Source organism: Aythya marila (genome assembly GCF_965140915.1).
Source record: "Aythya marila genome assembly, chromosome: 8".
Lineage (NCBI taxonomy): Eukaryota > Metazoa > Chordata > Aves > Anseriformes > Anatidae > Aythya > Aythya marila.
In genome coordinates this window covers 23,518,692-23,533,671 of record NC_139049.1, presented here as the reverse complement: position 1 = coordinate 23,533,671, position 14,980 = coordinate 23,518,692, and the positions used below count along the sequence as shown (strand labels likewise).

The following is a 14,980-nucleotide window of genomic DNA, read 5'->3' as shown; positions in this document are numbered from 1 at the left end:
TATCCTGAACCTGCTCATGTAGGACAGAAGCAGTCAGATGCAAGGGAGAAAACAACATCTGCATAGCACCATTTATCCTGTTCTGAGACAGATGAACTGCTCCATCTGATTGAGACCTCTCTTTCCTAGATTAAACTCCTCAAACAGACAAACAGGCAGTAGACTCCACAGCAGGTCTTTCTCATTTATTCTCTGTCTGCAGTAAAAAGACTTCCTTAGAGATATTTTAATACAAAAAATAAATATCAAGTAGTTTTTCTTTCCCTGGAAATCTAGGGTATTTCATTACAGCCAGCAACGGGGAAGCAAGTTCCAATTGAGATGGCCCAAAGATGTACAATGAGGAAGCTGGAGCTGCCCAAGAGCCAAAATCTGCCACCCCTTCTATGCTCGGTGTAACTTGCAGAAATAGATAGGTCCAAAGTTGGCTGTGAGGTGAGGAAGAACGAGCTCCCCCAGCCGGCAATCTGAGGAGAAAGAAAATGTGTCCTGGAAGAGTGTGCGGAAGTGGCTCAAGTCCTCAGCGTGGGTCGTGATGTTGAACTGGGTTTCTGCAATTTCTATCGCTCTCTCGATCACGTATTCGTTCTGCAGCGGGGAGAGGGAGCACGTAGAATACACCACGTCTCCTCCTGGCTTGGTAGCAAGGATCCCAGAACTAGGGGATGAAGAACAAACACACCATCACAGGAGGAACAGGACAGTGCAGGACACTGGCACTGAAATCAGGAAGCCAACACACAGCACATATGAGGTGGGGAGAGCTTTGTACAGGTACACACAAAGTAAGAAGAGGTTTCAGTGCTGACAGGAACGAGAGCCGCTGTTGTAACACAGCTAACAACAAAACAGTGTCAAGCTCACTCACATCAGCAGCTGCAGCTGCAGCATTGGCAACATCTGACGCTCCTTGGTTCTCCTTCTGTGGAAGATGTTGTTGTCTGTCTCCATCACAGAGTGCCTGTCTGTCGTGCAGGGCACGTCCACGAGGACCTGCAGCAGCAGAGATCCTGCATCATTTTTGGCCTCAGATTGAGCTCGGTCACCCAGCACCTCACCCAACACCTCCAACCCTGCCATGCTCCAGGTAATAAAGCAAAACTCCTGAGGGGGCACCTCCTGGTTTAACAAATCCTCCTCCCCCAAGCAGGACAAACCACTAAGGGGCCAGCACAGCCTACCAGGCTCCTGCCTGTCAGGGGAATGGGTACGGGTTGAGAAACAAGAAGCAACCATCTAAGTTTCATATCTAACCCCTTGCAAGTGAAGAATTAGGATGGGATATTTACGGATCATACAGACAGATAAAGGTACAGCTCAGGATGCCCATACTCACCAGATGCTGCAGAAGGGTATAACTAGAGGAAATACTGCTCTGTATGTGGCTTAGTCTCAGCTTTTCAGGCTGTGCAAGACTATACAATTATACTGTTGGATGAGCTGCTGTCTTCCTCTGAAACACGAGGAAACTAAAATAGCTGGGCTAATCTTCACCGGTTTTCAATCACTTACCTTATGGAAAGTTCCACCTTCCAGCTCTGCCCAGTCCCTTCCGTCGTACGACGTGACACTCACGGCTTCCCTGACATTTTTGGGAACGTAGCTACTGAGAATCTGGTACAATCTCTTTGTGCGGGAAACGGAGACGTCGTTGGCTGCCAGATGCCCTGGGGCGAGAGGAGAAAACAGCATGCTGAGAAATTCACTCTGGAAAAAAACACACATTATTCCCAACTCTTATAACCACAAAAGATTAACAGGCAGACAGGCAGCGCCACGTACCACAGCACTCTTTCCCATCCCAGTTTTACTCGACAGCCCCTTCGCTTACCACAAGCCCCAGTCTGCAGCAGAGCCAGAGTCTTGCCACCTGGAGCTGCACAGAGATCAAGGACGAAGTCATCCAGCTGCACGTTGAGGGCCAAAACGGGCAGGAGGGATGCTGCATCCATCAGATAGTAGCTGAGGAGCCCCAGAGAGTCTGGCCTGGAAACCACCATTACAGAAAAGCAAGAAAGTGAGGGAACAAAACAACTGGAGGGTAGGAGGGACACATACAAAAGAAGCTGGTGCTAACACCCCGACAGTGGCAATGGCAACTCTGGTTTGTCCTAGGAATGGTCAATAAAATATTATTAAAGGCCTAGCTGGGGATAGTCTGGTACCTCTCAAAGCCAACTAAAATTGTTTGTTTTTTTTTCAAAAATGCAACTTCTTTAGCTAGTTGTATCTCGTGTGCTACATCTGGTTGATATCAGTGCAAAGAAAACAGGAAAACCACCTCACCAAGCAGGACGAAAGCGCGTGATGTCCCCCCTGGGGAAGGTGTAGCACTTGATGTTGGAGCCGATGGGGGCAGGCGGTGGTGGTGGCGATGTCCCTGCCGGTGTCACCGTCCTGCCTCCACCATGCCCCTCCTGGGGCACGCTCTCCCCCTTCTCCACTCCCACTTCTGAGCCCTGCAGCAAACTCTGCGCCTTTCTGGCAGCTTCAGAAATGAAATCGGCGGCGTTGTGCAGCTCCAGCTCCTGGGCGACGTGGTCGGCGGAGGCGAAGCTGTTGAGCAGGGCGCCGTACTTCTGCTCGCACAGCAGCGCGGCGCGCACGGCCGGCCAGCGCTCCCCCAGCTGCGGGCTGTAGCTGGCGTCGAAGTGGTGCAGCGCCAGCCGCGTGGCGGGGATGCGGGGCGCCGTGGCAGCCTGGGGAAGAAGATTTTGGGGTGTGTGTGAACAGATGAAATCTCCAAGAGGCAAAATCCCCAACATCGCGGTGACCTCCAGCCACTGCGCTACACTCGGTGATCTCTCTGCTGCCATGCAAGGAGGGGATGGGCTGCAGGGAAGAGGGGAGCAGCGAGCATGCAGAAGGGTGGGGAGGAAGGAAGATAAAGGGGTGCAGCAGGGATAAAAGGGGGTGCTGGAGGGCTGAGGGGGGGAAAAGCCAAACTACACGGTGCCCGGGGAGCGGCGGCGCCCTCACCCACTTCTCCTTGTGGCGGTGCCGCCGCGGCGCCGCGCCCAGCCCCGGGGCCCCCAAACCCCATCGCAGCAGCGGCAGCAGCGGCCGCCCCCCCAAAACCATGGCCCCGAGACCCCCCCACAACCCACGGGCACCTTCCGGGGCGGGCCCGGTACCGGCAGCGGGCGGGCGGAGCCCCGGGAGGCGGCCGCAGCCGCACGGGGGCGGCAGCGGGATGGGGATGGGGATGGGGGAGCCCCCCCGCAGCAGGGTGACGGCCACATGTTTGCAAATCCTGCACCTCCGGGGAAATGGAGAGGGAATAAAGTTGTGCTAGGGTTAGAGAGGTGCTGGGGTTAAGCTCTGTTTGGGTGCGTTAGGGGCTGAGCTCGGGATCCGTCAGAGAAAGGGTGATGCATTTTGGAGGTGATGTTGTGAGAGCTGAGGAAGCATTTGCTACACACCTAAACATCGCTGTTCGTTCCCTGCTCCTAAATATCCTACCCCGAAGGGAAACAGCGTGATTTTATGAGTTGGGCTCAGTGATCCTTGCAGGTCCCTTCCAGCTCAGCTCATCCCGCAATTTATCCCGCGACCCCACTGCCCCGGGCTGGTGCTTACCGATGATGCCACCTCACTGTGCAGCAGTGCCCAAGTCCCCAGTGCACCACTCAGGCATCGTTCCCTGTTCCTGCACTCGGTATTAGGGGGAACCACCACCCTGCCTGTCTGCAGCCCCATGGTCAGTCATACTGGGACAGTGGGACAGGACACAGAGCTGACCACGGCAGAAGCTTCTCCAACCTCTGCTAGCAACCCCTGAGGAGCAGCTGCCAGTTATCCCCAAAGGCTCATGAAACAGAAATGGCTTCACCTCACAGCTTTCTGAGGATGAGAGTCAGGTATCAAGTTTGGGAATAATTAGCACTAATGAAAAAAAAAAAAAAACTGTCTGAAAAAAAAAATACTTCAAATTTTTAAGTAATTCTATTTAGCTGTTCAAGAATGTTACAAAAATCATGTTTCTTTCCTATAAAAAGTCAACCTTTCATGCTTTTCCTCCGGAAGGCAGCATTTTTGCAAAAAATGGTTTAGTCACAACTTACCAAGTAAACAACACTGGTCTTGTGGGGCTCAGAAATGTCTTTGTGGCTTCAACAAATTCTTATCTATCACAGCAGCCACTGGTCACTGAGCCTGCACAAGGAAATTCCCACAAGTGAGGAAAAGTCTCCCCATGGACACACAGGTGGGCTCTGACCCCCACTCATTTCATCTTAACCCAGTACCAGTACAAGTGAGAACCAGAGACTAAGAAATAAACCAAGAGCATTTCCACAGGAACTTTGAATGTTTATTATGGAAAATTACAGAACATCAGCATGGGTTTTCTGTAGCTGCACATCATGCATGAGAACAGATGCAGTGACATGCTGGCAATCGGTCACTGCCAGAAAGCTGCTCCGCTTTTACTTCACATTGACAATAAACAGGCAGGAAGCAGAACTGTGAATCCATGAACCGACGAGAGCTTTCTGTCAGATTATGGAAGCAGATGGACAATCGCTCCAGTGTTCATTTCAGCTTGGTAAAGAGCTTGTGAGCAACCTGAAAGAGAAGACAAAGCACACAGTGACTGATAGTTCCTCTTCAAAAGGGCTGGAAGTCAACAGGGTTTTACCGCCTGTCTCTTGGTTTTCTGGGCCCTCTTGCAAGAAGTCATTCCAGAGAACTAGTGAGATTTCTTACAAAGCTGCACCTCAGATGAAAAGGGGTTAAATTGGGAAAAGCAAATACAACACTGAGATAGCAAAGTGCCACCTGCATGGCAGAAACATTGTTTGACATTATTGTTTAGTAATCTACAGAATTTAAGCTGGATCTGCTGTAGCAAGTAGGAGAAACGTTTAATAAGAAAAAGCACCGACATTCACAGCTTTTTGGAGATTTTGGCATGACTCGAGAGCTACCGAGCATCACGCTTTCACGCTCAGGAGCCTGTCTGAGGGCCGGCCTGCTGTGCACTTACGCAGTGGTCCCTGGCGTGCAGGAAATCGAAGAGCTCCTCGGTGCACTGCTCCTCCGTCTGGGACCTGGAGGACACCCTGGCATCGCACAGCTCCAGCCGCTCCCTCGCCTTGGCACACTCCTCCGTCTGCTCGCAGTGCTCCCGCAGGGTGGTCAGGGGGTCCTGGGGGGGACACACAGGGGCTGTGCTGAGCACGGGGAGCCCCGCACCGAGCCCCTCACGGCTCGGACCCAGCTGTGAGGCGAGGCGAGGGGCCCTCAGCCCCGACTTACCACCAGCTCCTCCTCCTCCTCCTCCTGCGGGCAGAGCACAGCACAGCCGTTAGCGACACGAACGGGCACCAAGACGTTTTTTGCCCCATCCCCATCCCGTCCCCGCTCACCTCAGGCTCCCCTCCGCGCCCGGCAGCTCCGTGCAGCCCCATGGCGGCCCCGAAGGACTTCCCACGGTCACCGCCGCCCGCCCCGGCAGCGGAAACGTCCCCGCAGCGCCCTGCGCCCTCCCCGCCCCTCTTCAGCGCTTCCCCTCCCAAAATGGCAGCCGCCATATCCCCTCTTCACAACATGCCCCTCGCTTTTCCCCTCGCTGCTCCTCGCAGCCGTCGGGAGCGGTTTGACAGCGGGGCTGCCCTCAGAGACCCGAGGCCGGGGCCACCATGGCCGCCGTTCCCCTGCTCCCCCTTTCCCGCCTTGACCTCCCCAAGATGGCCGCCCGCCGCCTCCCCTCTCAAAATGGCGGCGGCGCGGCCCGCCCCCGCCCCAAGATGGCGGCGCGGCGCGGGGCTATGGCGGCGGAGGGGCCGAGCAGCCTCCTGGCGCTCAGCGCCGCGGCCGTGAGCCGCAGCATGGCGGCCCTGGAGCCCGATGTGTGGGGTAAGGAGGCGAGGGGAGGTAGCGGCATCAGGCACGGGAGCGGGGCGGAGGGCCGGGGGCCGGTCCTTCAGCTGCCGCCGTCTCCTTCTCGCTCTCCGCAGCGCTGCCCGGGCACCTCCTGAGGGGGCTCCTGCCGCTGCTCTCCGTCTTCCGTCTGGAGAGAGCCGAGGCCGCCGCGCGGAGAGCAGGTGCGGCCGGTGGGGATGGGGGGGGGATCGGGGGACCCCCAAAATTAAGCCGGTGGGGAGAGGGTTCCTCGCCCCGGCTCGGAGGGGGGGATCCCAAATGGCAGGGATCCCCCTCACGGACCCCAAAGTGTAGGGATCCCCCCCCCCCGACTGACCCCAAACTGTAGAGATTCCCCTCAAAGGACCCCAAACTCTAGGGACTCCCCTCATGGACCCCAAAGCTATAGTGACCCCAAACTGTAGGGACTCCCCTCATGGGACCCCAAAACTGTAGGCACCCCACACACACACACACACTGACCCCAAAGCTGTAGGGACTCCTCTCACGGACCCCAATTTGTAGGGAGCTCTCCCTCATGGAACCCCAAACTGTAGGGACAGCTTCACGCTGCCCAACCAGACAGGGATACATACCCCTGTCAGGAGGCATGATCCCAAGCTGGAGTACCCCATAACTTTTAAATCCCACTGTCTTTACCTCCTCACATTCAACCTAAGGACCACAAAACACCTTCCTTGTCCTTGCCCGAACCCCTTTTCCCTCAGCTTCCCCCTCAGACAAGCACCGAGGGGCTGAGCTCTGCAGCAGGACTTGTAGCTGGTAAGAAGGGGTGATATGTTTGTGTTTGTGGGTTTTTTTCAGGGCTCTCCACGCAGCCCGTCTGGCGCAAGCTGTGGGATGACGTGATGAAAACCAGGCCCCCCAACTCGGAGGTGAGGGAAGCGGCAGGGCACTGATGTCCCGATTCTGCTGTCTGCTGAAGGGTTTCGCTCTGGAGTGTGCTGCTGCTCCTGGTCACTGCTGGCATTTACGTATAGGTGTTTGTAGAGCTTAGAGACATGGCCCTGGTACAGAAATCATTTGGGGAAACAGTTTATAATGGGACGTGCAGCATATGCAGCCTTGATTTCACACCAGTGAGTGTGCTGAAGAAATAAACTCTGTCTTTTCAGATGCAATTCTTAGGGAAACAGAAGATAAAAGCCAGTATCTCCTGTCACACTCACACCTACGCTTGCAAAAATGTGCTGATGTATTAGAAGGTGCTGGAAAACCCTGACAGAAGAGAGTGAGTTTGAAAGAATTGTTTTGTGTATGAAAACTAAAGCTCCATCAATTCAGGATCACAAAAGGATGGTCAACAACCAACTTGTGTAGCCTGTAAATAGACATTTGGGAAGAAAATTCCCAAGTTTTGGTTTCAAAACACTGAAATATATTTAAATTAAGCCAGAAGCAGAATGAAAAGATAGTGACAAGAGCAATTCAGTTTTTGAACAATTAACACGGGGGGAAAAAAAATGGATGGAAAGAAAAGGATGCTGAAAGCTAGCAATACAATCTGAGTTGTGCTAGCAGTAGTTTTGTTGGACGCTGTTTACCAGTGTAGCAGACAGCAATAATTTGATTTAAACAGAATAAAAGAAATTATGGCTGAGTTTTTGTTAGCGTGGCGCTGTTCAGGAGTTTTTATCCTGGTTGACTCTGAGGTAATTTCATTGCAGAGTATAACCTGCTGGAGGAAGAAGTTTCTTGAAACGTTCTTCTCAAATGTCCTTCACGGTGTCTTGGATGTTTCCTCTGACTGGCGCCTCAACGACCATCATTTCTCACCGCTGCTCCACAGTTCACCACACGTCACACAGCTCACCCTGTGCAACATGCTGCAGGGCGCCGTGGAGCTCACTGCTGAGCACAACCAAAAAGTGCTCGAGAACCTGGCCCACTCCCTGCGGATCCTGAAGTTCCAGCACCTCCTCTCCTCAGACCAGTCCGTCAGGCATTCACTGGTTTTACTTCTTCACCGGCTGATTCACCACGGCTCAGTCAGCCAGTTGTCCATATATTCCTGGCCTGTTCCTGACACAGTTCTTCTCGTTCTCATTTTGAGCATGAGCGCTGGCTTTTGGCGGTCAGGAAATGCTCTTGCCTATCGCAGCAGCCCTTGTGGCCTTTGCAGAGAGGAGGGCAATGCCCAAAGCCAGGGGTCAACACGAGAGCAACCAGAGAGGGAGTGGAGCGATGGGGAGAACCTGAAGGGATCCTGCGGGGCTCTGAAGGAGGCTGATGTGCAGGTGGAGGGGGATGGACAGGGAGCTGGCCCTGGCCAGAACTCCGGCCTCTCCGGACTGAGCTGTCCTCTGCAAAACCGAGCGTGTGAGGAGGCAAGCAGCAAGGTGTCCTGTGACCACGCCAGCATGCAAGGAGGGTCTTCTTGCTGCTCCAAACAGCTGTCCTGTCACCCGGTCCTTCGAAAGTCTCGCAGACGGCTGAAATCTGCAGTAGGGAAGAAACGCCGCTGCCTCAGACGCAGCAGGGGACTGTGTGCTGACCCGGATGACCTGTATGATTTTGTTTTTACTGTTGCTAGAGAAGACAGTTCAGGACTACTTGACAAAAACAGCATCGCAGAGGGAGAAAACGCTGGGAACTGGACTAGTTCCTCCAGTGGATATCCATGCTCTGGCAATGCTGGCTGTAAGAAAAGAGGAGGATCTGCTGGGATCTTTCCTCTGAAAACTGCTCCCCGCTTCCGAAGTGTGTCCACACTTGAATTGTGCTCCATCCCTTTGACTGGGGACACGTGTCGGACTCTGAGTAACCTGCTAAGCTCCTGGGTGTCTTTAGAAAACCTGGTTCTGTCTTACAACGGTTAGTGGTGCGGACAGGACGCTTCCTTCCAGCTGCTGTCTAAGGGTCTGACTTACTGCTCAGGCTTACCCTGATCTTATTTGTACTGGAAGGGGCAGTATTGGTTCCTGATCTCGAGAATGGCATTGGTAGAGAAGTTTAATGAGAGGGAGGACTTGCTTGAGGGCAAGAAGAATAAGAGAGGAACCTTTATTTGTCAGAGGAAATGGTGCTGAGATGAAAGCATGGAACTGCAAAAACATAGCACATCGGGGTGGAGAAAAGAGAGGTGCAACCTAAGCCCAGTAGGATCACAAGGGCAGATGGGGTGGCCAGGAAACAAAACAGAAGATGAACCAAAGCCTGGTCAGATACCAGCTACACTTTCCTGGTGGGGAAGTGAGGTGGGCCCTGAGCCTGCCAGTTTTTCCAGGCTGGTGGATTCCCCTGTATGCAGTCAGTGCTGTAACTTAACCTGTGGATAGGGCGTGCCTAGGAGGAACCCCCTGGCAGTTTGTGAGTTTAGCCTTTGACTGCAGTAGCTTGGCTGGACAAGCTGAGCTGAAAGCTCTGCTGTTGGTGGAGCTCCAGCTGAGCGTGCATGGTGCCTCTGCGCAGGCACATCTAACTCCTCTCTGTACAAACGCTGTTCCAGGCCTGGGTGCGAACATCTTCTGCATCCTCTCGGGGCTCCGGGCCCTTTCCCGACACCCGGACTGCCGCCTCCACGTGCTGCGCATGAGCGACGTCTTCTCCCACATGCCCTGCATGGAGCTCGTTCGCTGCATCCTCAGCACCCTTCCCCAGCTCCACACACTCTCCGTCAGCTTCGACCTCAAGAACCAGCTGGAGGGGAACGGGCCAGAGGGGAATCCAAGCTGCAGTGATGCAGAAATCCCAGGTAGGAAACAGATCCTGAGCGATGCACAGGATGTGGCAGGCAGATAAGAGTTGTCTTGACATACAAGAATTGAGCTCTGCATTGTCACAGTGGCGTGTAATTAAGTGATTACAGCCTCACCTTTCTGATTCAGGTGGTGGTGGTGGTGTGCTCCCTGTCATTTCCAGTCTGTGATGCTCTCTGTGTTGTTTTGGACAAAGCACCTTAATGCCACACCAGCCTGCCACAGCATTGGCTTTGTACAAGACCAGACCCAACCTGCCCAGCAGCCCACAGGGAGCATATCCCACCAGATCTTTAAATTGTTCAGGAGCTTCTGTGCCCATGCCACTGACTGTGAGGCTTCAAGTCTTATGACTTTTAAGAAGAGGGCAAGCTTCTCTTGATGGTCACAGCACCAGAGGAGATGGCAGTGCTGTGCAAGCTTCTGAGTAAGTCAGGGAGCTGCAGCAGGGTGTTCTCAGCTCACAGGTCTCTCGTCACCCTTATTAGCTCCTGAACAAACAGGGTAAAAACTAGTAACTAACCCCTGAGTCAGTACGGAGTGGGGTCAGTGAACGTTGTGGTCTGGGAAGAAACTACAGGTTTGTGCATAAAGGGTGGCCTTTTCTCAAGGACTGTTTCACTGCCAGAACACAGCAGGAATTGGTGGTCTTGCAGGATTCCTGAAATGAGGGGTTTATATTACCACAGGCCTGAGTTCCCATATGGTGATATGGGGCCAGCACTTGCCATCAACCTAAATGAGACACGTCAGGCACACGGATCCTTGGTTGCCCCGGGACCTAGCTGCGTTGAAGACAGGTACTCCAGACCAAGCTCTTTCATCGTTGTTTGTTTTTCTTGCCTTAGAGAGCTGCCTGGAGCAGCTGGAGATCCGATTCCCCAGGGAACCTCTGCACACCATGTTCCTGCTGCCAGTGCTTAAGGCTTCAAAGTCTCTCCAGCAGTTGTCCCTTGACAGCGCCACACTGCCCTCTTCCCAGGAGCTCGGGCTCCTTTTGCAGGCACTTAAAGGTACTCTGCTATCCCGCAGGTAGCTGAACTGTGACACAGAGCAGTTCCTTGCTGGTGCTCTTCTATCCTAGGAATGGCTGCTTGCTTTTTAGTTGGCTCAGACTCTGCCAGAGCCTGATGAAGCTACCTCTGGCTGGAAGTTCTGCTGGGTGAAGCCTCAGTCTGGAAGCAGTTCTGCTGTGTTTGTGGGACTTTGCTCACAAACTGCTAGGGAACACCCAGCAGCAGTCCTGAGGTGCTCAGGTGCCTGAACCTCCTGTATCTAAACTCTGGGCTTTTGCCGTGTCCGTGTCTTGCCAGTCTTTTTAGCATGGAACCAGTTCAGGTGGGTCCGTGGCTTCAGTGTGAACATCCTTGGAGTCATGAGAAAAGGAAGTGGGTGTCAGCCAGCCCATTTTCTGTGCTGAGCTCATGAATGCTCTGCACAACAGGATGGTTTCTTTTTAATTATCCACAATCCAGCACAGTTTATCCACTGCCGAGTAGTTTGTGGGTGTTAGCTGGTTTTTGGGTCAGATTCTTTTTATCCTAAGGCCGTGCAGTACTTGACCTGAGAACTCATTTTGCTTTCAGAGTGCAATCCAAGCTTGAAGAAGCTGAGCTTTCACGATGTGAACCTGGCTGACCACCAAAAAGAAGTTCTGCTTTTGCTTCAGGATCCCGTCTTGCAAGGTACAGCAAGCTCCTGGGTCTTGGTGCCACAGCTGGCTGTTTTGGCTGGCTGGCTGATGTTTAAGAAATGATCTTCAAAAGGTTTGGCCAAACGTCAGTGTCCCAGGGGCAGAGCTGTAGATGCTGGCAGAAGGGGAATGTGTTGGGTTCTATGTGCCAGCAGGGCAGAGAGGATCAGCTGCAAAGTTAGCCTGTGCTGCAAAGAGGTCTTAGCTGTAAAAAAAAAAGGTTTTTAACCTGCAGAAGGCATCAGCCTTTAACTGGGTCAGCTGGCAAAGCCACCTCCCTGGTGCAGTGACTGCTGTCTTCACGTGACAGAACAGCAGTGATGTCGTGTGGTCTCCTGCTAGGGAAACTTTGTTCTTGCACATGGAGCTATATGCAGGATGTAATTAAGGAATAATGAAGCACACAGGGAGTTACTAACGTGTGCTGTCAATCCATGTCTTCTGTAGAAATCTCATTCTCTTTCTGCCGGCTGTTTGAAAGCTGCACTGCTGAGTTTCTGACGGAAATCATCAATACAGTGAAGAGAAATTCATCTCTGAAGAGCCTCAGACTGCCTGGGAATCGCCTTGGTGAGTATTGTGGATGTTGGTCATGACCTTGGACCAGCTCTCCTGGAGGTAGCTTCAGTGTTGGAGTTAGAACCATTCCTAGCTGGTGCCAAACTTAACAGATGTGTGAGCGGAGTCAGCTTAGTCACCATTAGCTCATAAAATGAGGGGGCTGAGAACTTTTTTTTTTTTCAGTAGCACTCAGCAATGCACCAGGAGTCTTGGTGCTACAGGGACATTACAGTTATTTTTCTCTGTAGCTAAAGCAAGTATCAGCAGGAGTTCAGATCTGCTGAATGCTGATCTGCTTCAGCCTCTGACAGGAATGGATACAGCAGCAGATACACTACTTCTCATCCAGAACCACAGATTTTACCCAACTTTGGGCCTTAAAAGCTTTAAGAACTCATTAGGCACTGGAGGGGTAGGAACTAGTAAAGGTTATTTTAAAGAAGTAGAACCAAACCTACAGCAGGAATTGCCTTTATGGATTACAGACCACGTAGAAATGTTTGAGAAATGAATTTCAAGTCCACCCAGAATATTGTTTTCTGATCTTTTAATGAAATAAAACAGGAAAGCTTGGGAGCACCTGAAATGCACTTAATTGTCAAGGTTTGTGTTTAAGCCTCTGCTTTTGTCTGTTTCAAAACAAAGCTGAATTTTAACTTGCAAAACAAAAACCAGGATTTTTTTCTAGTAAAACAACCTGTCCCATCAGCAAACATTTCTAGCACCTCGAATACTGTTTGGGGTCTGAACTCACTTGGGGACAAACTGAAGATAAGTCCTTTGTGTTGTCAATGCATCTTCAAAGCCACCTTTCTGCACTGCTCCCACCCCCAAAACGCTTTAAATATTGAGGATCATTCCCAGTTTGCATCTAACAGTTGCGTTTCTCCCTTCTTAGGGAATCACAGGCTGGTTGCCCTGGCAGACATTTTCTCTGAAGATTCCTCCTCTTCTCTTTGCCAGCTGGACGTCAGGTATTCTGCTGCTCTTAACACACTGTACTTATTGTTTCAGGAAGTCCAGGAAAAGCCCAAGCAGGGTTTTGTTCCTTCCTTAAGGGAATGTGTGCACAAGAAAAGCTTAAAGAATGCTGCACTGTGGCTAGAGAATGGGCACTTAGAACCTCAGAGATCTCCAGTGTCTCTGAGGCCAGGCCATACTCCCTGAGGGGTTGCCCTGCACATTTATAAATGAGTCAGGCTCCATCTTCAAAGCAGCTTTCATTTTTTTGCTCCCCTGGGAGACTGCTGCATCCCCTCCTTGCTCTGAAGGTTAGAACTGATGGATCTACATACATCTATTCACAGGCATCAGCATGAACAGCTCTGTTCCCACCACCCCAGCACAGGGAGTGAGCGCTGTCATTGCCCCTCTCAGATCCTATGAATGCCTCTGCATTCCTTTCATCATCTTTGTTCTCAACCTGAACTGCTCTTTTTTTTTGAGCCTGAATGGCCCTAAACAGAGGCAGTAACCTGCACTACTGTGTTTATTTTTTAAACTGACATTAAGGGATCATTCCTACTTTATACTGTAGAAGGAAGCTGTATTTTACACTGAAACATCCTCTCATCCTTGCATGAGTAATTACTAGAGGGGGCAAGTGATTTAAACTGCTCAAATTGCAGCCTAGACTCTTAATGAGTTTTTTGTCCTCCTTTTCCTGGAAAGCTCAAACTGCATTAAACCTGATGGACTCCTGGAATTCACCAAGAAGCTAGAAGGCCACATCCAGCAGAGAGGGGGACAGATTCAATTCACCCACCTCCGCCTCTTTCAAAATTGGCTGGATCAGGATGCTGAGACAGCTCAAGAAGCACTTCGGCGTCTCAAAGCAGTGTGCAGCGTGGTCAATGACTCGTGGGACTCTTCCCAGGCCTTTGCTGACTACATCAGTGTCATGTGATGGACACAAGAGGAGAAGACAGATCAGCTTGAACTTGATCAGTTCTGTCCATGGCCAGTAAGACTTAACACAGGTAGGGTTTTCTTTGCATGGTTCAACCAAGGTGAAGCTGTCTTGTCGCTTTTCTGTTCCTTTGAAGAAGAGGTGCCACAGCAAAGCGATAGAGGTGGCCATTTGTGTCAACAGCTGTATTTCCAGTTTGTCTGTCAGTTCCAGTTTTAGACTTTAAACAGGATAGATGCATCAAATAAGCTTCTGTGACATCCTGCAGATCTCCGGACAAGCAGTTATTTATTTCACTAGAGTTTTGTACAAATTCCATGTTGGTTCAGCCAATATCTCATTAATAAGTATCTCAGTCCTTCAAAACAGCAGAAGCTTTCTGGACATGGACCCTGACAACTTGATCTAGGTTACCCTGCTTTTGAGCAGGGGGGTTGGACAGAATGACAGCCTCAGCCAGTGTGATTCCTGAAATAGGAACTCCTCCCTCCACTTCAAATGAGTAATTAAAAAAAGCTAAATAAAGCTCTCACATTTGAGCTTTTGTTTGGAAAATTTTACTTCCTAAGAAAATTAAACAGCAAGCTGCTTTGTATATAATTATTTGCAATCGTTTATCAAGGTGTCTGGGAAAAGAATTCTTCTTGCCTCTACTCCATATCTGCACTCATTTTTCAGGAGTTTTGAATAGTTTGTTTTGTAACATTTTTATAATAAAAATAGAATTAAGACCCATCATGTATCATGTGTGTGAATTTTATTACTGGATAGTAATAAATTAAAACACTCTGCTAGATCTGGGGATCCCACCCATAATAAAGCAAGTGGTTTTAGAAATGGATTGACCTTAATTGAGCCTGATTTTCTACTGCCTGCGTGTTCTCTCAGGCAAGATGCTCAACATAAAAGCAGAGGGTTTTTACAGACCCTTTTGTTCCTGAGTAATCACCACGGTTCACATTTCATGGCAGAAATGGATCCCGCATGTTTTTCCCCCTGCAGCTTTGAGTAACAGCTATCAGTGGAAAAAATGTGACTGCACCTGGAGTGCTCTAAACCTGCAGGCTTACCACAAAGCTGAAGGCAGGACTTTGAGCAGAAGGCGTATACCGTCAGCATGAGAACCAGCACTGAATCCGTGATCAAGCGCACAAGGTCCAGTTATTCCCAGTGCGCTGCTTCTCAGGCATAAAATACAGCAGCAGAGAAAAAGCCCTGAACTCATTGCTGTTG

General features: G+C 51.1%; 3 protein-coding genes across 5 annotated transcripts; 1 reads left to right on the top strand and 2 right to left on the bottom strand.

The window, feature by feature from the left end:
- Nucleotides 1–175: 175 nt before the first annotated feature.
- Nucleotides 176–3,082, bottom strand: NSUN4 (NOP2/Sun RNA methyltransferase 4). 2 transcript variants are annotated; one of them, XM_082766669.1, is made up of 6 exons: nucleotides 2,984–3,058; nucleotides 2,287–2,699; nucleotides 1,832–1,986; nucleotides 1,513–1,667; nucleotides 869–993; nucleotides 176–658 (listed from the first exon to the last, which is right to left on the bottom strand). In XM_082766669.1, the coding sequence occupies exons 1-6, from the start codon at nucleotides 3,041–3,043 to the stop codon at nucleotides 385–387; spliced, it is 1,182 nt and encodes a 393-aa protein (XP_082622795.1). In that variant the 5' UTR covers nucleotides 3,044–3,058; the 3' UTR covers nucleotides 176–384. The 2 variants fall into 2 exon arrangements, with proteins under 2 accessions (XP_082622795.1, XP_082622794.1); XM_082766668.1 differs by having other exon boundaries at nucleotides 177–658; nucleotides 2,980–3,082.
- A 1,208-nt stretch (nucleotides 3,083–4,290) lies between these two features.
- UQCRH (ubiquinol-cytochrome c reductase hinge protein) lies at nucleotides 4,291–5,464 on the bottom strand. Its single transcript, XM_082765803.1, has 4 exons — nucleotides 5,370–5,464; nucleotides 5,260–5,283; nucleotides 4,988–5,149; nucleotides 4,291–4,566 (listed from the first exon to the last, which is right to left on the bottom strand). Exons 1-4 carry the CDS (start codon nucleotides 5,409–5,411, stop codon nucleotides 4,534–4,536), a joined length of 261 nt encoding a protein of 86 aa, XP_082621929.1. The 5' UTR covers nucleotides 5,412–5,464; the 3' UTR covers nucleotides 4,291–4,533.
- A 275-nt stretch (nucleotides 5,465–5,739) lies between these two features.
- On the top strand, nucleotides 5,740–13,759 carry LRRC41 (leucine rich repeat containing 41). Of its 2 annotated transcripts, XM_082765685.1 has the most exons (10): nucleotides 5,740–5,859; nucleotides 5,961–6,047; nucleotides 6,691–6,761; nucleotides 7,554–8,700; nucleotides 9,335–9,580; nucleotides 10,433–10,597; nucleotides 11,171–11,269; nucleotides 11,725–11,847; nucleotides 12,737–12,812; nucleotides 13,510–13,759. In XM_082765685.1, exons 1-10 carry the CDS (start codon nucleotides 5,751–5,753, stop codon nucleotides 13,742–13,744), a joined length of 2,358 nt encoding a protein of 785 aa, XP_082621811.1. In that variant the 5' UTR covers nucleotides 5,740–5,750; the 3' UTR covers nucleotides 13,745–13,759. The 2 variants fall into 2 exon arrangements, with proteins under 2 accessions (XP_082621811.1, XP_082621812.1); XM_082765686.1 differs by lacking the exon at nucleotides 10,433–10,597.
- The last annotated feature ends 1,221 nt before the right edge of the window (nucleotides 13,760–14,980 follow it).